General features: G+C 41.3%; 2 protein-coding genes across 6 annotated transcripts; both read left to right on the top strand.

The window, feature by feature from the left end:
• Positions 1 to 3,134: 3,134 nt before the first annotated feature.
• Positions 3,135 to 20,043, top strand: LOC131688443 (protein tamozhennic-like). 5 transcript variants are annotated; one of them, XM_058972689.1, is made up of 8 exons: positions 3,135 to 3,314; positions 3,950 to 4,183; positions 4,778 to 4,856; positions 4,920 to 5,040; positions 5,097 to 5,276; positions 5,344 to 5,431; positions 5,488 to 5,568; positions 18,115 to 20,043. In XM_058972689.1, exons 2-8 carry the CDS (start codon positions 4,036 to 4,038, stop codon positions 19,713 to 19,715), a joined length of 2,298 nt encoding a protein of 765 aa, XP_058828672.1. In that variant the 5' UTR covers positions 3,135 to 3,314; positions 3,950 to 4,035; the 3' UTR covers positions 19,716 to 20,043. The 5 variants fall into 5 exon arrangements, with proteins under 5 accessions (XP_058828672.1, XP_058828668.1, XP_058828669.1 ...); XM_058972685.1 differs by having other exon boundaries at positions 17,674 to 20,043; XM_058972686.1 differs by lacking the exon at positions 3,135 to 3,314 and adding an exon at positions 3,361 to 3,515 and having other exon boundaries at positions 17,674 to 20,043.
• Positions 20,044 to 21,279: 1,236 nt separating this feature from the next.
• On the top strand, positions 21,280 to 22,460 carry LOC131688444 (protein tamozhennic-like). The gene has a single exon (XM_058972691.1). The coding sequence runs from the start codon at positions 21,482 to 21,484 to the stop codon at positions 22,130 to 22,132; it is 651 nt and encodes a 216-aa protein (XP_058828674.1). The 5' UTR covers positions 21,280 to 21,481; the 3' UTR covers positions 22,133 to 22,460.
• The last annotated feature ends 837 nt before the right edge of the window (positions 22,461 to 23,297 follow it).

Below are 23,297 nucleotides of genomic sequence, written 5' to 3'. Positions count from 1 at the left end.
CTGAAAAAAATCATTAACACGCAGAATACTTTTGCATATTACATTTCAACGAGTTTTGGAAGACATTCAATTATTAAACCAAAAACAATTTGTCTTATGGAATACAATATATTTTTAAATATTCATAAGCCAGTCGTTGTTCAAGTTCAACTCAGGGGTTTTTAGTATTACACAGAACTAGAAAAATCGTAAAAATTTACGTGTTCTGCTCCTGACATATACGAGCATCAAAAATGTTTCAGATTTAATTTTAATTTCACATGACTATGAATTTCGTAAATCATGTTTGATTTAAATGTCAATGAACGCAATTTGTTAAATTGTGTCTAGTTTTTATTAACCAGTTGACAAATTTTGAATGATAGGATAGTAATGTTGATGGAATAGGAAAAAAATATTGTGTGATTTTTTTCATTTACATAAAATTTGAAAACATTTTTGGTTGCCTGGTTGCAATAAAAATCTCGGGTAACTTAGAATTAAGGCATTAAAGTCAACTGTCAAGATTCATTTGGAGGATATTCCGAATAAAACTTTATTCGCCAAGCTCGGAATAATTGCAGCGAACTAATCTGTTCAGATTACTAAAGCATTAAAGCGGGATACTAATTTCTTCCCAAAGATTAAAAGGCATATGTAATTATGCTATTCCTGCTCAACTTTAGACGAAGCTCGAAGTAATTTTTTGATTATTAAATATTCCACAATATGACGTACATTTTAAACGCTCCGTTAGTAGGTATCCAATTTAATCAGGAGTCATAAATCTTGCTCATCGAATTTGTAGTTAATATTATATTTGTTAACATTTAACCTGTCTGTACAACATTTAGGAAAAGAATGTAGTACATCATAGTTGTAAACATATATTATCCTTGTTAAATGCGAATAACTTATAACCAAGCTTGTAACCACTTCGTATTGGTTCACGATTATAAAATTCCAAATATTCGTAAGCTAGAGATATAATGTTAGAAAAAAATGAACCTATATGTGTTGGGCTGAATCATCTGAGGAACCAACATCCAAAAAACTGATAAATGCATATCGATGTTTGAATATCTACGATTTCCCTAAATTTATAATGCTTCGTGAACACAAGTTCAATTTTTTTCCCCTCAAACCTCAGCAGAATCAAATAAGCGGTACCTGTTGCCTAATGTCCGCTCCACAAGCCATATGTTCTTAACTGACGTAGCGAAAGACGCTGAAAACCGCTAATATGGCCAGAAGAGTTTTATATTCAGATTCAGCATTACACAATGAATCTGAATGGTTCAACAGCTTGTATGTTCTTGAACGAATTTCACTAAATAATCAACCAAGCAAAGAGGAACCACTATTCAAGAGAGAAGAGAATACTGATATCCTCTCTCTCAATGATACTCACAACTGTTCATCATTATAATGATACGTGCTTATGCAAGCGTGTGTGGATATATTCGTTCCTGTTTCTGTTTCCTCGTGTTGTTGCTTCGGTATCCATAGCGGTAATTCATTCGGTAGGGGTGAAGGCAAGCGTTTTACTGAACTGTATTGTGGTTCGTTCGGATTGAATTTGAATGAATGGTGAAAGCTCTGCTCATGTCAAAAATACAGCGAATGAAAGAGATATTTCTACCTTGGCCACCGAACTAGGGGTAGATCACTCTAGAAACGTATAACAAATTTTCATCAAATTAGTAAAAATCTCGACAAACATATGATTACGGCTTAAAAGCCAACTGTCAAAATTCACTTTTAAAGGTAATTCTGGACAAACCGTTACCAAATACAAATATGTTAATACGGAATGCTCTGATGATTTTTCGAGGACTTGTTTTACGCTACCCTGTACCTGGAAAGGTACAATGTCAAAGTGACAGTGTGCTTTGATGAATTATCATTGGAACTGGCAACGCAGAACGCCAAGCTGTTTATTATTGTATCCTAGTGATATTTCTGTTATTCGTTTTTTTATATACGTGAATTTGAAGTTTTTCATTCGTCGCGCTGTTATTCGTTTGCATTTTCGACGTGAAATGTACAGATGCACCGAGGTTGAGCTGACATTGGGTTGCCTATTAGCGCTGGTCAGTTCCGGCCTGTGGCTACTGGTAGCAACCTTCTACAATCTGCCGATTTCCGGAACGCATAGCATTGTAGGTTCGACTATCGGTTAAGTCTGGTCGCCGGTGGAATGCAGTGACTCAAATGGAGCACACTCGGAACGATCGTCGGATCGTGGTTCATTTCACCCGTGTTCAGTGTTATGATGAGCGTGATGTTGTTCTGGTTCATTGCCATTGCCATTTCTTATCATTTTTCAGTATTTGTTACTTGTCAAGCAAAATTCATGCATAGGGTTCTTTAAATCTAGTTTTCGGTGAGTCAAAAAACGATGACCCTTTTGTATGGGACCTTGGCGTATTTAATTTGTATTTGCCGTTACTCACCAATCACATATATTGGTAGTAAACAAAAGAGAAAAGTTTTCTCTTTCATTAACTGCTATGAACTGTGTTTAGCCGGTAACGGTTTATCCGGAATTTCCTTTCGAAGAAAATTTTGACAGTTGGCTTTTAAGCCGTAATCACATGTTTGTCGAGAAATGCATTTAATTTCCGTTTTTGTATCAACTTTGCACTCCCTCGCAGAAAAGTTTGTTTAACAAACGTCCTACGCTGATTAACTACTTTGTTCGACGTTTTGTTGAATGTAGGGCTAGTTTTTTGTAGGGTTTTGACGTCTTACACGCAACGCAAAATACATTGCACGCAACGCAAAATACATTATGATTTTTTTTTGATGGAAAGAAATGCATTTAATTTAGCTGATTTTTAAAAATGCATCACAATTGATCTGCCCCTAGTCACCGAATCACCTGGGACAAATGCTGCATTCGTGAAAAAGCTCGTACCTGAATGGAAGGATTAGTCATCGATGCCATACATTTCATTCAAGGTAGGAATCGACGCGAGATTGAAAAAAGACGAAGGAATAAATGAATGCGGATTCCGCTCAAGTGCATTTTCAAGGTATGCTTATTGGCCCTTTTCAAAGAGCAGAAGGAGAGAATTGAGTATCGCTTTAGTGTGTACTCCGACAGTTGTCGTCATTCAAGGATGCGTTTTCTGATTGAAAACGCAAATTTTGACAACGAAAGAATCACGAACTGTTGTACACAAGAAAGTGGAAGAAAAACTAGGAAAAAACTGTAAATGGTGGATCCGAGAATGGATTTACTGCTGTAGTTATACGCAAACATAAAGCAATCCCGTTTCAAACGGCAGAAAACAAGAATCAAGCTACGAACATTACACGCTGGAAGTGAGGTATGGTGAAAATACTCTTGGTAGAATTTCTGCACGAATGTTTCTGTTTGCAACGAGAGATCGCATTCCTGTGATGTAGATTCCCGATATTTATTTTCGCTTGAAATTTCTTCACTCTTGTCGCTGATCATATTGACGGAGTGGCGAAATCATATTCGTAATTGTATTGGGAAGAGGCTGACAGGAATATATAGAGCAGAGGTACTTATGCAAATCTTTTAATAGAACTCATCGTGACTAGCTGTGGTAGTTGATCAGTGAGAAGAGTAAGTTATGATATTTATAGCAGTCACAAGAAAAATGTGCAAATTATAGGGCTCAGTTGATCGATTAGTATTGTGCAGGGCCCCTTGGCTGCGGATCGCTTATAGTGCCATTTAAACCGAGAACAATAATATGTGGTGTGTGTTCAGACTGATAGGGTTCTTCGTTGTTTATGCTTTGTCCTTAACTTGTTCACCTTCGTTTGATGCCAATTAGGCTTGATACGATAGCTCTGTAATGTTTCAGGAATCTGGCTATACAGTCGCAGAGATCATATTCCTAATTCAACAAGTAATACTTTTACCAACAACCCATAATATCAACGTTTTGAAATTTTAAGCGTGTGGTAACGTAATTTCGGGTAATTGCAGAAATCGATGATGAATCGCGCTTCGATTTTGGCAACAGCAAAAGGAAGATAAAAATAACATCGAAGCAATTAATTGGTACACAACCAATGACTGACAATCTGTTGACGATGGCATCTGTTTATGATCAGACCGGTGCCTTCAACAAGCTTTGGAATGATATAATGCACGTGCACTGGAAGTTCCTGGACGCGGACGAATCGATGGAGAAGATTCAACTGAGAAGTAAATTGGAAGGTGAGTGAAGAATCTTGTTTTCTTATTATCTGGACTATAGTCGAGATGACGGACGTCCATTTTTATTATATGATTTTTGGCCATCTGTCCAACCAACTAAAACGTGCAATAATCTACGTTTGTATTTTTTACTTGGGGAATCTTGATATCAGTGAGTTCGCGATGACTCATGATTTGTTTTGCTTCCGCTTGGTCTCTTATCCATCCGATCGTCGCCGACGCCTCGTCATCGAACTACGGAGATGGAGCTCAAAGTGTCTTTCGGGAATTACTGTGTACAATAATAACACTTAAGCGGATACACAATTATTATTAGAGGCTCTTTAAAATTATTGCATTTTTGTGTAAATTAGAAGACAACTTTTCGAAGAAAGGGTAATATTGAGAGTCACATACCAGAAAAATAACAGATTATCAACGGTTGGATTGACATGCGGGTATTTTATCAATATTTGGAACGACGGGCAATTAAGTAAAAGTGTCATCGATACCTGAATTGAAGTTGACACTTTTACAATAGCTATGTCGTTATGAAATTTTTGCTTGTACCCCAATATGATGTCAAAAGTATTAATTTTACTTGTACTATTCCAGATCTAATACTCGAGTACCTATGCATTTTTCCACACTCGCGCAAATTCTTCCATGTGGAAACGGTGCATGTGCTCAAAAGGTAAGCGACGCATATATCAATATTACTACCAGCAATATTAATTGAATTTTGCATGGTGTGCAGTTCGATTGCCAAATTGGAAGATTTTTCCGCGTACAAAGCATCCCTCGGATTTGAAGCTATAAGCCAGTACGCCAACAATCTGTTTACAAAACCATGGCGAAAGGAGTACAAGACAGTTAAGGTATCATTCGTGGAAATGTTTGAAGCAGCAGATTCATCCTGATGTGTTGTTTTTAGATGTACTCCGGATTTTATCGACACGAGATCGCAGCCAATCTGGTGGGCGCTGAGGTACTGTTCGAACAAATGGGCTATCGGGTATTGCCGAACCAAACATTGGTTTTCGAAGGTGCAATCTGCCCGGACCGTGTTACAAACGTTTCGAGAGATGCCATCACGGCGAATGTGGAGTGCCAGGTAATCAATCCTTGTTGCTGTTGTACATTACTCAAGGGATGCTAACAATTATTTTATTTTTTCCTAGATCATGAAAGAAATCTACAACCAGCTGACGGAAATGTCCCTACCAGTCGACTGGAGTGATATTTTCTGTTTTAGAGAAAATAACACGAGTATGAACAAAATCGAAAAGTGTTGCACAATCTAATTCTGCTTTTTTTGGTTGCAGTGAATATTGAATCATCTGTACAACAGATGGCAGCACTGATTAAAGAAAAGCACCAGAAGAACCAACAAGCACGACGAGAAGGTATTTTAAATTTTTATTATACTGATGGTTTTTGTTCATTTCTTTCATATAACCATGTTTGAATGGAATGAATTGTATGTAACGTTGTTGTTTTAGATATTACTCGTGTTAAATTTCTTGAACTAAAAGTAGCAAGTATTTTACAATTGTTTAACATTACTAAATTTTCGCCACATTATTAATTTCCATTTCACATGTTGTAGTATTAGTGGACAATACGATCCTTATAGGTTGTACCTAATAGCTTCTAAGCTACGATCCATCCATCATTTTTTGTGTAATCAACTAATTCCTCATTTTGTTATGCATCGGTAATTAATAAACTAAAAAAAATGATGCTTCTGTTTTGTAAAACAATGGTTTTGTATTTGGTTTCATTATGGTTTGTTTTAGCTTTCATAATGCTCGAGAACTGTAACTGTACTGTGGTTGCCAATTTTGTTGAAAAAAAAACGTTACTAGCGGGATTTTCGATTGATGTGCACCGGTGTAGTGGAGTGCACTGCTTTTGCACTTTCTAGCAGAAGTGTCAATGGAACATACCCAGTTTTCTGCACTTCTGCTAGAAAGTATAAAATGGTGCAGTTCCAATGCACTCCATTACACCGGTGTCAATCAATCGAAAATCCCATAGGTTTTACACCAACCGATATAACCCCATAAAATGAGCCGGATGAACTTCGCTTGTCAATTCTCGGTGGTTTGTTTACATGGACGTCACGTGAGTTCTAATGTAACAGATGAGCGCCCGTTGCACTCGCGCTCATGCAACTGAGTTCTACAAGATGACGACACGAATGAGCACATGGTGAATGAAGTTCATGTTTGACAATTCTCAGCGGTTTGTTTAACTTGTCAGTTGCGTGCAACGGTTGCTCATCTATTACATTCGAACTCACGTAACTTCCATGTAAACAAACCACCGAGAATTGTCAAACATGAACTTCATTCATGATTAGTTCATTCGTGTCGTCATCTTGTAGAACTCAATTCTTGAGCGTTTTTTCAAAACGTCATATCTGCAATGAGTTACTCTCTTTGTTTACTTTCTCTTCTGTTAATAATTCGGTCACTTTAACTTTTATCCCTCAGCTCTTTGCATAATATGCTAGCTAAAACCACCGTCTTTCGATCTGTACTGTAAAATAAGTGAAAAGTGTTATAGTGACGCCGTAAAAATCGAAAGAGAAAGTATAAACAGAGAGTAACTCATTGCAGATATGACGTTTTGAAAAAACGCTCAAGAATTATGATGTGTTTCGATTGGCTAGTCATGTTGATGTTCATCTTTCGTTTCCTGGCAGCCATTGTATACTTTACGGTAATGTCACAAATGAACTCTAGTTTATTTTTAGCAGTTCACTTGTACTGTTCACACGGACTTAGCAAAATGCTTTGCGAACTGCTTCGAGCGAATCTAGTTGTCCACAACATTTTTTTAAGTCGATGAAAACAGTACTAGTAAACTGTCAATAAAAGTAATGGCATTTTCGTTTTTGACAGTGCATTACACCGGTGTAGTCGATGCTACACTCATTCAAACTTGGGTGTAATCAGTATATCTCTTTCTTTGCACTACACCGGTGTAGTACCAAGAAAAACGAAAACGAATTGAGGAATTGAGGCCCTCAGTAGAAGATTGCTATTTTTGCATGCCTGTAGTTTCGTTTCTTGTAGACCTCCGAGCAGGTGAATATTGCATATGTTTCTGTCTGGAAAACTGTAGGCCACTTTCCCATTCATATCACTTCTTCTATTCCTGGTCCGTAGCCTCCCTAGTCAGTCAGCTATCCCATTTGAAAACTATTCCTATAGAATGATACAGTACTTTGAGGCAGCATGGAACCCTATACATTTCATATCTGATACCTTGTTGGCTACAGCGTCATCTCGCCAATACCGGATGTATCGTAGAGCTCCATCTTTGTCGATCTTGAGCGGCGTCTTTCCCGTACTCCCAGCACGTTCAGGGATAACAGGTCCTCTTCCACTGTGTATAGCTAACGTGCTTGTGGCCTCCCACAAAGTCGGCCTGCTCTTCCTGGCTCCCTGCTGAATATTGTTTTCGAAATTCTTTCTTCCGACATTCGTACCACATGATCAGCCCATTGCAGTCTGCCATATTTTATCAATATCCGCAGTTTTGTATACTTCTTACAACTCATGATACATGCGTCTGCGCTACACTTCATTTTGGCATTTCCTGCCGAGTATTGTCCGCTGCACTTTACGCACGAAGACTCCGACTGTTCCCTCAACGTCAACGCTTCGTGGCCATAAAGAGCGACAGGGAGGATCAGTGTCTTGTATAAGGCGATTTTTGTTGACGTTAGCAGATTGAGGGACGTAAGCTGGTTACGTAGACCGTAAACCCTAGCAAACGAAAAGCCCTTAATGCCCCCATGCTCATGTTCCAAATTCATCCCCATTGCATGGCGTTTGTAATGGGTTCAACTATCAAAAACACCATCACCATGGTCCGGAAGATCCTGTTTAAAAACCATATTCTGGTGTCTTTATGAGCTTTCGAGACCATTTCACAGTATTCATAGTAGTTGTAAAAGTTGGCGCGGACCATATACATGGTATTTTTATGGGGTTGTACGGTATTTGAACCCATGAGAATTTGCTCGGGAAAGGCCTTGTTGGCTGCAAGACGCCTTTTTACCTCACATGAAACATCGTTGTCGCAAGTCACAAGCGCACCTCGTTGTCTCCTTCTTAAAAGGCCTCTTCCACTGCTCCACGATCGATTACAATTACATCAATATCATCCGCAAAACCACGATCGTTCCCTTCCTTTGCACGCCAGCTCTCCTGATATCTCCTTGAAGAGCAATATTGAATAGCAAATTTGAAAGTGCATCGCCTTGCTTCCAGACATCAAAGGTCACAAATGAGGTTGAGATCTCATCTGCAATCCGAATACCGTAAACCGGGGTGACATTGATCACTTTTCGCATTAATCATTACATATTTTTAGACGCAACACATTTTTTTCAAGTTTAATATTTTTAAACCATGTACTGATGTGTGGTAACCAAGATTTGATGGTTTTACCTGAAATTGTCCGCTTACAGCTATTTTTTCAAAAATGATTTCAAGTTGAAGTCCGTTTTCGTATTCCGGGGTGACTTTGATAACCTGCATGTTCACCCACATTATGTTATTGATGTCAATGTTTTTCATTCAAATGTTTGTTTAAACTAATTCAAGAAAGATACTCATTGTTAAATAGATGTTGATTGGTATTATACAAAGTATTTCAATGCACTGTAAAATTCGAGTAACAAAAATTCGTAAAATTGTGTCCAACTAGAATAAAAGATTCTGAAAACCTTTAAAACTGCTAAAATTGTTTTATTTCAGTGCTTTATCAAGGTACAAAAAGTTTCATCCATTTTAACATATTGGAATATTGAACAATAAAAAAATGTTGCGAATTTAAGCTTAAAATAATTTAAAATAATTGCCAACTAGTTTCACAAAAAAAATTATTTTAAATTAACAAACTCTAAAAAGTAAATTTGGCACGTCCCACTCTAAAGGAAAATAAAAACTTGTAATTTATTACTCTTGCTCAAATCTGAGATTGATTTGTTTTATAAAAAATAGACACTTTACGAAGCTTCGTAAAAATAAGGTAAAGTCAAATTTCGGTTTATGTAGTTTTTGTACACAAAAACCGAATAATGTACTCAAAAAGTATAACAAATCAGTATTTTATACGTTTAGAGTAAAAATCATTTCAAATTAAAATGATTCGGTAGACTATTCTGGTTTAATAAGCGATCTACGAAAAAAGTTTCGAGTGATCAAAATCAACGCGATGATCAAAGTCACCCCGGTTTACGGTACTTGGTTTTGAACCATCGAACGTCGCACGTATCGGTCTAATCAGTTTCGCCGGAAAACCATGTTCTGACATAATCTGCCACAGCTCATTTCTTTTCACTGAGTCGTACGCCGCCTTAAAATCAATGAGCAGATGGTGGGTCTGCAAGTTGTACTCCCAGAATTTGTCTAGGATCATCCGCAGTCTGAACATCTGATCCGTCGTTGATCAACCCTCTCCAAAAACTAGTCTGGTATTCGCCGATGAAGGGCTCCTTAGCGGTCTCAGTCTGCTAAACAGGATACGCGACAGTACTTTGTATGCCGAGTTTAGGAGATATATCCCTCTAATTAGCGCACTCCAGTCGGTGTAGATGGGGGAAATTAGTCCATCCAGCCAACTAGCATACACATCCCATATCTGACGACCCACGATCTGATATGCTCTGAATTTTAGTTAATTTGGTTTGGTTGGTCTTTTCTTTAGCTTTGGGCCACCACATAATGGAGGAATAAGTTGATCGTGGTCTGGCAATAGTCGTGTAGGGCCAGTAAGCCAATCTCGGTTTGAGAGCCCGTGTTTACCAGGAGAGTTTGCTGCACGCCCACAGAGCTGAAGTTATTTATTAGCGGCGTATGTCAGGTGCAAGTTTCAATTAGTTTTTTTTTGTTAGGATATCACCTAGGTGTTTCGCTTCTTCTTCGTTGTTAATTGTAGTTCCACTGAGAGTTGGGGGAACCTACATCAGTTTCTTCCTATATTCCTATTCCGTTTTTGCAGCGTTCACACTGAGTCCCTCTTTGAAACACCAGGTCATGGCGAAGTTCAGGGCTAGTTGAATCCGATCGCTTAGTACAGATTCATGTTTTCCCCTCACAATAAGAACAATGTCATATGCATATCCAACAATATCGAAACCCATTTCAGTCAGATCATTGAGAAGATCGTCCACCACTAGTGACCAGAGCAGAAGTGATAGCACACCTTCCTGGGGACAGCCTCTATTGGCTGTGTGGGAAGAGTCAAGGTGAAACAAAACGACAGAACAATACTCGAAGAGCGAAATGAATGACGATTTATATTTTTACTTGTCCTTACATGTTTTTACATAACCTCATACCGATGGGTGCGCGCAACTGTTTTCAGGTAGCCCCTTCTTACACCAGAAATCATTGTGTCCTGATGGGGTAATTCGTGTTTTTGAATTTGGAAAATGTATACAGCTATATCCTCTTCACATATGAAGGTAGGTTTGATGCGGTTGATGGAAATCCTCCCCCTCTTTTCGCTTATCAGAATGTCGAAGTACTTGTTGTGCCGCTCGACGATTTTGTATGGTCCAACGGTTGCACTAACGATCCTTTTACAGCATCGAGTCTGATGAAAACATAAGTGCACCCTGCCAGGTTTTTATTGATGAAAAAAAATGGTTTATCGTGATGATGAGTTTCAGTTGGCTTTAGTTTACCCATTGTATCTCGTAGTTGCTTAGCAAATTCAGAACGGTCAAGGTTGTTGGATGCTACGTGCCCGAGCTATTCCGAGCCGTAGACATAGCGTTAAAAAACTTCGCGGAAAGCTGTACGGAGTCCCAGCAGTATCAACAGCAAACGGTCGCTCCAATGTAATGAGTCTACCGACATGATGGCTGCTTTTAAAGTTTTAAAACGTTCCATCGGATCCAAAAGCTATCGACAGCCCACGAAACAGTTCTGACTCAAACTGCTTGCCTTGATCAGAAGTAATAGTTTCAGGTACGCCAAAGCGGGAAATCCAATTTGCGCACAGGGCTGTGGCGACACTAACCGCCGTCATATCCGGTAGAGGTACCGCTTCGGGCCAACGAGTGAATCGATCAACTGTTTTCAAAAAGTAACGATGCCCACCAGACGGTGGCAGAGCTCCTACTAAATCAACATGAATGTGTTGAAAATGCGCACCAGGAACGGAAAACTTTTCAAATGGAGCCTTAGTACGTCGGTGAACGAGTTGTGGACACAGGATACAGTTTCACACATATTTGTTAACATCCTTGTTCATATTTGTCCACGCAAAGCGACTTGCTATTAAACGTCGCGTGGAACGTGTAAAGGGATGTACGGTCTTATCACATTACGCGAAACATTACAGTAAATTAACTTGCGGGCCAATGGGGTTTGGCGGAGGTAAATAGGGAATTTCAATAAGCACTGCAGGTCATCATCACTTACCTGGTCCGAAGCGATTTCGTCGAAATCTATCGGCGAAGGAATACCTACTGCATCTGCTCTCGACGATGGATCCGCAACCATATTTTCCTGTCCGCTTATGTGACTTATATGGTTGGTAAATTGCAAAATATCTTGAAGGTGCCGTTGCTCATGTGGTAACCTGCTGTTTGGGTTCGACATAAGGGCGTGTGTGAGTGGCTTGTGATCGGTGAAAATAACAAACTGCCTACCCTCAAGCATATGTCGAAAATACTGAACCTTCCAGCATATGCCGAAAATACTGAACCAGACACCTTCATTGCAGTGAGCTTTCATCCGTATTTCGCCTGGGTTGGCGAAATTTTGTCTGAATAAAAACCAAGCGGTGCCCAGTGTCCGTTGTCGAATTGCTGAAGTACGGCTCCCGCCGCAGTGTTCGATGCATCCATAATCAATCCCAGCGGCTTCTTTGGATCAGGGTAATGTAGTAAGACTGATTTAGCTAGTGATTGCTTACACCGTTCAAACGCTGCAGTGGATTGAGTTGACCAGGCTAGCTTCCTCACATCGTTCTTTCGGTTATCGGGAACTAATCGTCGCAGTTCAGCTTGGATATCGACAGCTAGAGGGATACAGCATTTGTAGCAGTTGACAAGAGCTAAAAACGTCGTAGTTCTTCAATGGTTGAAGGCAGCGGAAATTCTGTTACAGCTCGGACGCGCTCGGGAAGTGGTAGAATATCTTCTTCGTTTACCAAATAGCCCAGAAACTCGACGCTACGCTCTGCAAATCGACTTTTGCTACGTTGATGATAAGTCTATACGATTGCAATCGTTCGAGAACGGCGCGAACGTACACGTAATGCTCCTCTTCGGAGGTCGACGCGACCCATATATCATCCGAAAAGACAACTACGAAGTCTAGGTCAGCGAACACTTTGTGCATGAACCGTTGGAAGGTCTGACTTGCATTGCACAGAATCTGGTGGTATGCTCTTTCCAGATCCAGAGTTGTGAAGATCGTTTTGCTCAGAAACGCGGAAGTGACAACCGTGATGCTATGTGCAGGAGTATGAATTAAACCACCTCTGGACGACAACTTAGTCGCACTTACATCTGCTACCAGAAAACACCAGTTGAATCTTCGTCGTGATCCCAAATCAGTTGACTGACAGACAACGTTTACCGTAAACTTTTATTTTAGTTCCGTTTGCAGCGTGGAGATTAAATTAAGTAGTCCCTCTTGATCTATTATTATTTGTAGACGGTACGAAGGATGCGTCGAAACCGGTGTCAATAAACAATTTAAAATTGCTCGTGCGGTCATGAAGAAACATGCAGCGAGTTGTAAATGAATCGTTTTGAAGGGTTATACTTGCAGAATTCGCGGCACTAAACACGTCCGCCATACTTGCGATGATACCAGCATATTTCCTCATCCCTTGACGATCTAGACGCCAATCTAGTGCGTTGTGAATCCTTCCGTGATGCTCGTATATGCCGTATCTCGGTCGTGAGAACCGCGATTTGGTTCCGCATATAGTTGTACTCGTTCACGTTGTTGACATCCGTACTACTTGACATAGCAGCAGTATAACTGATTGGAGATTCTAACATTTTATCCGCCACCTCCGCTAGTTTTCCGATTGTATCGTCACTCTGATAGAAAGGATTGCTTTAACGTTAGGTGACATTCTTTGAAAAAAATCATCTTCAACAAGTCGTCTGTTACGTTTAATCCTGCGGCCAGTTCTTGCATCTTTGCAAGTAAGTGAGTCGGTTGCATATCACGAAAGTCACAGGAACCTAGCAGCCGCTCGAGTTTGCTTTGCGCAGACACTTGAAATGTTGCAATGAGACGATTTTCTATTGCGTTACGTAACGGTTACGTGACAGATTACCGAATGTTCGATCTTGGCGATGATGTGGTAAAACTTTGAATGGTCGCGAACGACGAACTGTACTTCCGCCTGGGCGAACTGCATTACCGGATCATTCTTCAAAAAATCTGGAAACTTGACGGCGACACTTGTAGCCTGATTTGCGTTTTCTAATTCACCGGGGCTAGATATTTTGATTTTTATTCTTTTGTATTTTGTTCAATCGTGGTTTTTGTCGGGGTACCCAATGCGGGAAGCGTCGAGGTGAAATAAAACGAACGAACAGTATTCGAAGCGCGAAACGAATGACGTTTTATATTTTCTACTTGTTCTTACATGTTTTCACATAAGCATACCGAAGAGTGCGCGCAACTGTTTTCAGGTAGCACCACCGCAGCTGTTGCTTTCGTGTTTCCCAACGTTGCTGTGATCTCTCGACTCTTGGGCATTGCAAGTATCTAGTCCCCTATCGATTTTTCCACTTGCCTTTTTGCCAGGGCCTTGTGAATGAATATGTAGGAGGTATTATCCAAAGCACTCTCGACGTCAAGGAAAGCGCAGATTGCTATTTCCTTGAAATTGAGGGATTTGTGAATAAGTATCATTAAGGTACGTAGGACTGTTTCCGTAGAATTGCCCTTTTGATATGCAAATGGTATGGTACTTGTTTAGCGGAACTTTCGGTAAGTACTCCGTTCGAATATAGTGGTTCAGCAGTTTTTCCATCAGTTTAAGAAGTGTTGATGTCAAACTAATAGGTCCAAAGGCCTTGGGTAGTGTCAACTTTTTTACCTGTTTTTAAGAAAAAATATTACCCTGACTTCTATTCAGCATAAAGGGGGTGCCCACGCATACGACGAATTATGTCTACCGATTTTTGTTGAAATATTGGAAGCATGTAATCAGGGCCGGGAATTTGTAGGGTTCGAAGGTGCTGACAACCCATTTAATTATAGATGGCGTGAAAAACTCACAGGCCATTTTTAGTGATGTCTCACAAGTCCAGTTAGGATGGAGTCCTTGACCTGTCGAAATCTCGTCTTTCGCAACCGACCCAGGAATGTGGGTGTTCATTAAAACATCCAATGTTTCACTATAGCCAATTGTGAGAGAACAATTGCCTTTTTTCGCTTGCCATTTGTGTGACTATTTGATAGGCTTTTTGAAGGCAAACTGCCTCTGAAAGTTTTTATAAAACTCGCGCATTGATTTTTTTAGCATTTCTCAATTCAGCGTTGTATTTGGTAAGAGCGGCCCTGTGGTTTGACTAGTTACCAGGCGCCTAGCTCCCTTTCTGAATGTTGCTACATTTTCGTTCCACCAAGGAATCTCGCGACATACAGACCTCGTTATCAGAGGGCAACTGTCATTATAGACGGTTATGATCCTCTTTTGTATGTCGCTGGCCGCATTATCTAGATCAGCTGGAGATTAAATTTTACTCTAAGTTCTGTTCGACTGTTCCAGATGTGAGCGGAATACACACTAATTTGTATTCTTCATTTCTTTATGTCTTCGCACTGTGAGTTTATTGGCTTCTATGGCGAACATTATGTGCCTGTGTTCCGACAGGCTAGGTTGGCATCACATCCATTGATAAAGGGCTTGTTTATGCTTCTGCAGTACTTTATGAGGGTATCGATTTCAGAAAGTAGTGCTGTATTCGCATTACCAGGGAAGTAGGAAGATACGATCACAATTTCCTGCTTGCACCTAGCCGTCGATGCCTCCACTGTTGCAACGACGTCTCGTTGAATGAATTGTGTAATAGGAGATAATTTTATTGCTCAGTTTATCAAACCAACTTGGTCTTTACAATATAATAACTTGTGAGATGAGAAATATAAACCAAAGATTTTGTGTTTGTTGGCGCACGACTCCTGTAGAAGAGCTATATCTAGGCAATTTTTAATAAATCTCCGGACAGAGACGCTTGTAGTACCTTTTTGCGTGATGAAGGTTCACTTGAATGCAACGAATGCTGCACATTTTTGGTGTTTTTCTGCCGCCGATTTTTGGGCCAATACTTCGTCCCATTTATTGTGCCGACGACTAATCGCAGGTTGTGTGCCGTTTGACGTTCCAGTGATCTTCTTTGGCTCAGTATTTGTTTCAGCCGTTTGCGAACCTTCGCCTGCAGAAGGTTTTCGATCCTCTCCTTGCGTATCAGTTCATTACCCCATACGGTAGGGTGCTTTTGTATCTAGCTCGTGAGACTATGATCATAATGCCGTCGTGAGGTATTCCGTGTTGGGTCACCCACAGGAGCTTTTTCAGTCCATGCTTACCTACAACTTCCACGTTCGGCGAAGACCGGGGCACCCTACAACTGGCGCATTGTAGCCTTTTCGAATACTTAGTTCAGTTGGTTGTGTTGGTAGGTTATCCGTTTCACAGAAGCCTCATCTACCGCCAACAGGAGCTCTACCGTTTTGAGGACCGTACTTCTCTTCACGACCGTCCAGTGTTCTGTGCAACAATTGTCGTTCTGATTCAGCACCAGGCGGAGGATGTTCCCATTGGACCTGTTGATACTGTCGGAAAAATACTCGATGCAAAGCGCTTCAGCGGCTCTGCTTTGCGCTTCAACGGCTTCCAATAAAGCTCTTTCCCAGGGCTTGATCGCAGCGTGGCATCCTGCAGCCAGTTAGCTACATCTTTGTCTGCACAGGCGAATTCGAGATACCCTTGTTTGTAGGGGCACTTCCTAAACATGGGTTTCTTATTGCTTGAGCTCTAGCCCTTGACACTATCGGCTTAGCCATTTCATTGAAGGTTGGGCACAACTCAGTTTTTAGTGTCTGTCTAAAATCCTGCCCATTGATCTTTTTCGGTTGGGGTTCCTTACTGCAGCCACTATTGTTCGGTGACTCAGCGTCCGTCATACGCTGTCGCTTGGCTGGTGCCTTCCCTATTGGGGACTCTAGCGCTTCAGCGGGTTTGTGGCCCTTTCTCAGCGTATCTTCGATGCTCCGGTTAGGTGACGAGTTCCTCATGTTTTTCTTGTTCTATACTCGGAGCCCTTGCGACCAACTGGTTGCTACACCCAACTGGTCTGTGTCCTCCTTAACTACTGTACGATCCTCGTCTCTAGCTGGAAAATTGAGAAATGACGAAGTGTAGGGCACAATACCCATCTACGAGCCACTATTCAGCAGCTCCCCAAGTTTGCTTTCCGCGCAATCCTTCTCTTCCACCTGTATTGCCACAATCTCCTCCAAACACATGTTGACAGTGTCCTCAGTGTTTTTCGCTCTGTTCCACCAAAAGCTAGGGAAAGAAAGTCACCCTGTCAGAGGCTCGCTTGACAGGGTAAGGGCCATGGTGCCGTACAGGCTCTGTGCGTGGCTTGGTATGTGTCATCACTTCCTAGTCCTAGTTTTACGTAGGGCTGGGGTTCGCAGTGTTGATGCCCCACCCCCTCCGCCATTCATCCCTCTGCACGGACCGCGTCACACCATAAATTTTACGGTACAGGCTTTAAGGTCCGCCCGTTGGCACTCTCTCATTCCGCTAGTACAGCAGAATGCTTATAGCACTTAGCCGACGCCGGTCAAGCGACCAAGTGTCAGCAATAGACTGGCGTGAAGGCATGTGGTAGAAAACTTGTGAGTACTGTGTTATTTCACCATTTGACGGCCAGCGCTTAACTGCTTGGAGTGAATGTTTAAAAAATTCTCGGGTGTCGCGTTGTGGATTTCCCTGACTAGTTTAGGCTCCTTCAGCCTTTTCAAAAAGGGGCTGTGTACTACACTAGAAGTACTTGCTCTAGCTATTTTGTTTGTTAAGAATGCTGTCTCTTTGACTACCGAACGGATTTGTTCATATTTTCGTGGAATCCATGAAAGAATTGGAAGGTTTGTGTTAGGCTCCTGAAAGCTTCACCGAAAGGATAGATCCGAACCGGTTTCAATCATGCGGTTTACTATGAAGGCCTTGGCTTTGATAGACGGCGAGTGTAAGTTTAATCCCCCTAGAAATCTAGGAAGTATTAATGATTCTAAAGCAATTCGGGTAAAATTCTTCCCATAACGCAAAAATGAGCCGATATAAATATTCAAGCGTATTTTTTCTGTTAACAGCGTGAGTAATTATTTTTTGTTGACAGTTAGTGAATCATCTCATCTTTATGTAATGATTTTTATTAATTAATAAGTGTAGTGACTGCAGGTTACGTTTTTATATTTTTTTCTCTATTGTAGAACCGTATGGCAACCTACAAGCACCAGCAGTTAGCTCATGCAACTCTTGCAGTGCCTATCAGTTTCATCCACATATACAACAACAGCAACAGCAGCATACGTCTCTTCCGCTTCCTCTCATGGCTATGCACACACAGCAGCCTCAAGTAATGCAGTACTGCACTCCTCAGCCGTTGTACAATGCCACCCCTTGTAGTATCCATAATCAGACTCCGAATCTACCTTTTGGTTATCACAATCATAACAGCTATCATAACTACCTACCGACATCTCAGTCTCATGTACACACGTTAAATCAGCCCAATGTTATCCCATCTCATGCACCTCCTTCGCTAGGAGCAATGCCCCACTCCAAATCTTTGGAGCACTATCAAGATCCTGCCATGTACAACCTTACTGCTTGCATGCAACGTCACTCGATTGATCAGCCCTTTGCTACAGCTTCATCGGCGTCTCACTATGGAGGTCCGATGGGAGTGGCGCCGCCGACTGGGACATATGATGCCGTCGATAGTTGCAATATGGCCTACAGCAATCATCCTTACAACGTATCGGGTAATCGGTTTCCCATCCCGTATAACATTTCGGCAAACATTGGACCTTGCATCAATGGCATGGCGGGAAAGTCGGGCTTAAACGAGTCTTACTATCATCATCCCAGCATTATGAACTATCCGCAGATACCCCAATATTACCACCACCGTAGCAGCAGCAATGGTCAATTATACGGTCAACAACCCCAGTCACACAGGCATACACCAGACATCTACATTAATCACAACTTCGATAACACTGGAACGCAAACACCTCCATCAATTCTGAGCAAGAGAAAAACTTCCTACGGCGACTATGATGTTCCTTCAGTGAGACATGGCAGTGAGAATAAACATAAAGAAGAGTTGATGTACATGGATACCCGGGAGGAAGCCAAGAAAGAACGAAAGAAATCCGATCGAGGAGTGAAAACTGCGGATTTGCTGGGTGACTATGAATGTGATATGTTACCTGATGCCTTGGTAGAGAGGCATCAACAACACCAGCAACACCACCACCAGGTACAGTCGCAGCATCGTCACCATCACCTACACCATCAAGTATCTAGGAACTCAAGACAATCGGACTTCGATAGCTACGAAGATGAGCAACTGCAGGCGGAAGCCTACCAGCGAGCAAGCAATGTGAACAGGCGCATATCAAGCAAAAATCAAGATGGGATTGGTTCGTACGAGACATGGAATTATGTGTTCCAAAATCTGGAAAAACAGGGCTACAATAAGGATTTGGGCGAACGTGGAGATTTCTTAGTCAACGCCGAAGAGGACGAATTTCCCGAAGGTAACACCAGTCGAGGAAGTACCCTCAAACGAAGCAGCAACGACAAACTGAAAGCAATGAAGGCTAAATCTGCGGATAAGGTAGATGGTATCCGGGTAGCATCGACGAGACAGAGTCTGTTGAGTGCAACGAGACATGATCGGGAAAACGAGCGGAACGAAATGGTTGCAAGGGCTGGACAAAAACCGTCTCTAGTACAAAAACTATCGAAACCTATTAGCAATAATCAGGCAGACAATAACCATAAGGCAAACCACACCAACAATGGCAACAGCACTAACAATAACGAGGCTTCCGGCAGTAGACGAAACTCCATTACACGAAAATATTTGACATCCACTAAGGAGACAGTTACTTCTACGACGAATGCCACCAACAGCAGCAGCACATCCACTGGTGGAGGAATTCTAATCAGCCACAACAGCTCAAACTATCACGATATGCCCGCTGTTTCAAATCGAAAGAAAACGGCCAGTTTCGATACAGCTGCGGCCACTATCATCAATCCACAAGACAACCGTGATCGGATCCGAAACTCGAGCAACGGGGGAACGAAAGTCAGCGAATGGAATTGTAAATTTTGCACATATTTAAATCCCGATAGCGAACGCATATGTGAGATGTGTGCAAAAAGTCGAGACTTCAACAGTAGTGGAGCAAAGGCAACGACAGCGGCGACTAGCAACGGGACTGCGACCTGTGTCTAACAGAACAAAATTGTGATCAGTTGTGAGTAAGAATGGATTGGAAGAGAAATCGACAATGTAATATGGTTATCATTTGAGAAAAATATAATGAATTGACCACACACTACATTGGTCATCCCTAACTAGTCAGAGAATACAATATTTGGAACTTATTAAACATATATTGACATTGTTATACCTTACACTATTTTTTAGATTACACCAGGCAGATGAGAAAGGCTAATGTCTAACATTTGTAGCAATTTCTAAACTATCTAATGTAAGCCCATGTTTCCCAGAGTATGAAAATTTTAATAAAAATAAATTTTCTTTGTTTGCTGTTGACAGATGAGAAGATTTAATTTTCAGTTACTTGCAAAGTATTACATCCCTCAGGTTTTGATTATCTAACCAACGTTGATCTAACCGTTCTATAACGTGGCTTCTTCTGGAAAAACAAATAACAAGCGTCGTATTATTTTCAAATAACCAGTTGTTGTACCCTGCATTTCAGACAGTTGCCCAAAAACACACCTCGTTTTTCCGAACCGTAGTTCAACCAGGATAACACCGCGCACTAGTTTTGCTTTTACTTCATTAGCAATTCGCCATGTTCTTTAGAAATCCTGCCCTCCACTACTGTCATCCCGGTTCAGTTTGAGACCGTATGCTTTCTTGTAACTTAACTGTTTTTGGCCAATAATCAGCTAGACTTTTCCCGCTTGACTAAGAAATTGCTACTACTGTCGAAGTAGTAACGAGTTCACTGGCAGCGCAGCGTGATTTCGAATTTTATCTACGTCAGACCCCTCATTCATATATAACTAATATTACGAAAGGGAATCGAGGGTCTAAAAATTCGGGAACAAACTGAATTGATCGGGAGTTGAACGCAATGTCTTGCCATAATATGCCAGGTTACTTAGTCTCGGATTGCCATTCTCCAGTCACAGCCAGCTAGAGCGGTATATGCTAGAAGTTAACGACCTATTCCAACCACTCCAGCATTTGCGCTACATGTCCAGTCCACTGTAGTCTACTATGTTCCAATATCAACATGTTTGTATACCTGGTACAGCTCGTGGTTCGTGCGTTTGCACGATTCTCCATTTTCTGTTGAGCCGCCGAGTATTGAACAGAGTATTTCTTTCGCAAACACACCGTGTCTTCCATAGTTTTTATCCTTCAACGTACGCGCCGCATGGTTGTGCATAGCAGCAGGGAGTGTCAGTATTATGTATAGGACGATTTTTGTGCGCGTCTGTAGGCTTCGGAGCTTCAACTAACTACGAAAACCACAGGAAGTCCTATTCGCAGCCGCAACAGCCTTTTTATTTCGCGGTTAACATCGCTAACGCACGTTCCTACGATATAGGAATTCGTCGAAAACCTCGTATGGTGCCGTCGCCTAAAAATCGACAAACAGGTAGTGAGTCTGCAAATTGTATTCCGGAAATGTATCCAGGCTTTGAAGTAGTGTAAACATCTGGTCTGTTGTCGATCGTTCTTTTCTAGTATTCGCCGATAAAGGATTCAGCTGACAGTTCTCAAATTTGGAAAGCCGATTGTTTTGAGTTTCGGGGAACTCAACCTTATTTGCACCCGTACACTCTCTTGCTCTTGAGACATGGAATTATGTGTTCCAAAATCTGGAAAAACAGGGCTACAATAAGGATTTGGGCGAACGTGGAGATTTCTTAGTCAACGCCGAAGAGGACGAATTTCCCGAAGGTAACACCAGTCGAGGAAGTACCCTCAAACGAAGCAGCAACGACAAACTGAAAGCAATGAAGGCTAAATCTGCGGATAAGGTAGATGGTATCCGGGTAGCATCGACGAGACAGAGTCTGTTGAGTGCAACGAGACATGATCGGGAAAACGAGCGGAACGAAATGGTTGCAAGGGCTGGACAAAAACCGTCTCTAGTACAAAAACTATCGAAACCTATTAGCAATAATCAGGCAGACAATAACCATAAGGCAAACCACACCAACAATGGCAACAGCACTAACAATAACGAGGCTTCCGGCAGTAGACGAAACTCCATTACACGAAAATATTTGACATCCACTAAGGAGACAGTTACTTCTACGACGAATGCCACCAACAGCAGCAGCACATCCACTGGTGGAGGAATTCTAATCAGCCACAACAGCTCAAACTATCACGATATGCCCGCTGTTTCAAATCGAAAGAAAACGGCCAGTTTCGATACAGCTGCGGCCACTATCATCAATCCACAAGACAACCGTGATCGGATCCGAAACTCGAGCAACGGGGGAACGAAAGTCAGCGAATGGAATTGTAAATTTTGCACATATTTAAATCCCGATAGCGAACGCATATGTGAGATGTGTGCAAAAAGTCGAGACTTCAACAGTAGTGGAGCAAAGGCAACGACAGCGGCGACTAGCAACGGGACTGCGACCTGTGTCTAACAGAACAAAATTGTGATCAGTTGTGAGTAAGAATGGATTGGAAGAGAAATCGACAATGTAATATGGTTATCATTTGAGAAAAATATAATGAATTGACCACACACTACATTGGTCATCCCTAACTAGTCAGAGAATACAATATTTGGAACTTATTAAACATATATTGACATTGTTATACCTTACACTATTTTTTAGATTACACCAGGCAGATGAGAAAGGCTAATGTCTAACATTTGTAGCAATTTCTAAACTATCTAATGTAAGCCCATGTTTCCCAGAGTATGAAAATTTTAATAAAAATAAATTTTCTTTGTTTGCTGTTGACAGATGAGAAGATTTAATTTTCAGTTACTTGCAAAGTATTACATCCCTCAGGTTTTGATTATCTAACCAACGTTGATCTAACCGTTCTATAACGTGGCTTCTTCTGGAAAAACAAATAACAAGCGTCGTATTATTTTCAAATAACCAGTTGTTGTACCCTGCATTTCAGACAGTTGCCCAAAAACACACCTCGTTTTTCCGAACCGTAGTTCAACCAGGATAACACCGCGCACTAGTTTTGCTTTTACTTCATTAGCAATTCGCCATGTTCTTTAGAAATCCTGCCCTCCACTACTGTCATCCCGGTTCAGTTTGAGACCGTATGCTTTCTTGTAACTTAACTGTTTTTGGCCAATAATCAGCTAGACTTTTCCCGCTTGACTAAGAAATTGCTACTACTGTCGAAGTAGTAACGAGTTCACTGGCAGCGCAGCGTGATTTCGAATTTTATCTACGTCAGACCCCTCATTCATATATAACTAATATTACGAAAGGGAATCGAGGGTCTAAAAATTCGGGAACAAACTGAATTGATCGGGAGTTGAACGCAATGTCTTGCCATAATATGCCAGGTTACTTAGTCTCGGATTGCCATTCTCCAGTCACAGCCAGCTAGAGCGGTATATGCTAGAAGTTAACGACCTATTCCAACCACTCCAGCATTTGCGCTACATGTCCAGTCCACTGTAGTCTACTATGTTCCAATATCAACATGTTTGTATACCTGGTACAGCTCGTGGTTCGTGCGTTTGCACGATTCTCCATTTTCTGTTGAGCCGCCGAGTATTGAACAGAGTATTTCTTTCGCAAACACACCGTGTCTTCCATAGTTTTTATCCTT

The sequence above is a fragment of the Topomyia yanbarensis genome, chromosome 3, assembly GCF_030247195.1.
Source record: "Topomyia yanbarensis strain Yona2022 chromosome 3, ASM3024719v1, whole genome shotgun sequence".
NCBI classification, from domain to species: Eukaryota; Metazoa; Arthropoda; class Insecta; order Diptera; family Culicidae; genus Topomyia; species Topomyia yanbarensis.
The sequence above is the reverse complement of the archived record's forward strand: the minus strand, read 5'-3'. Positions and strand labels throughout refer to the sequence as shown.

Coding starts and splice junctions, on each gene's coding strand:
- LOC131688443 (XM_058972685.1), top strand. CDS start 4,036: ATGACTGACAATCTGTTGACGATGGCATCTGTTTATGATCAGACCGGT. Junction 4,184..4,777: donor ACTGAGAAGTAAATTGGAAG/GTGAGTGAAGAA, acceptor GTACTATTCCAG/ATCTAATACTCGAGTACCTA. Junction 4,857..4,919: donor ACGGTGCATGTGCTCAAAAG/GTAAGCGACGCA, acceptor CATGGTGTGCAG/TTCGATTGCCAAATTGGAAG.
- LOC131688444 (XM_058972691.1), top strand. CDS start 21,482: ATGAAGGCTAAATCTGCGGATAAGGTAGATGGTATCCGGGTAGCATCG.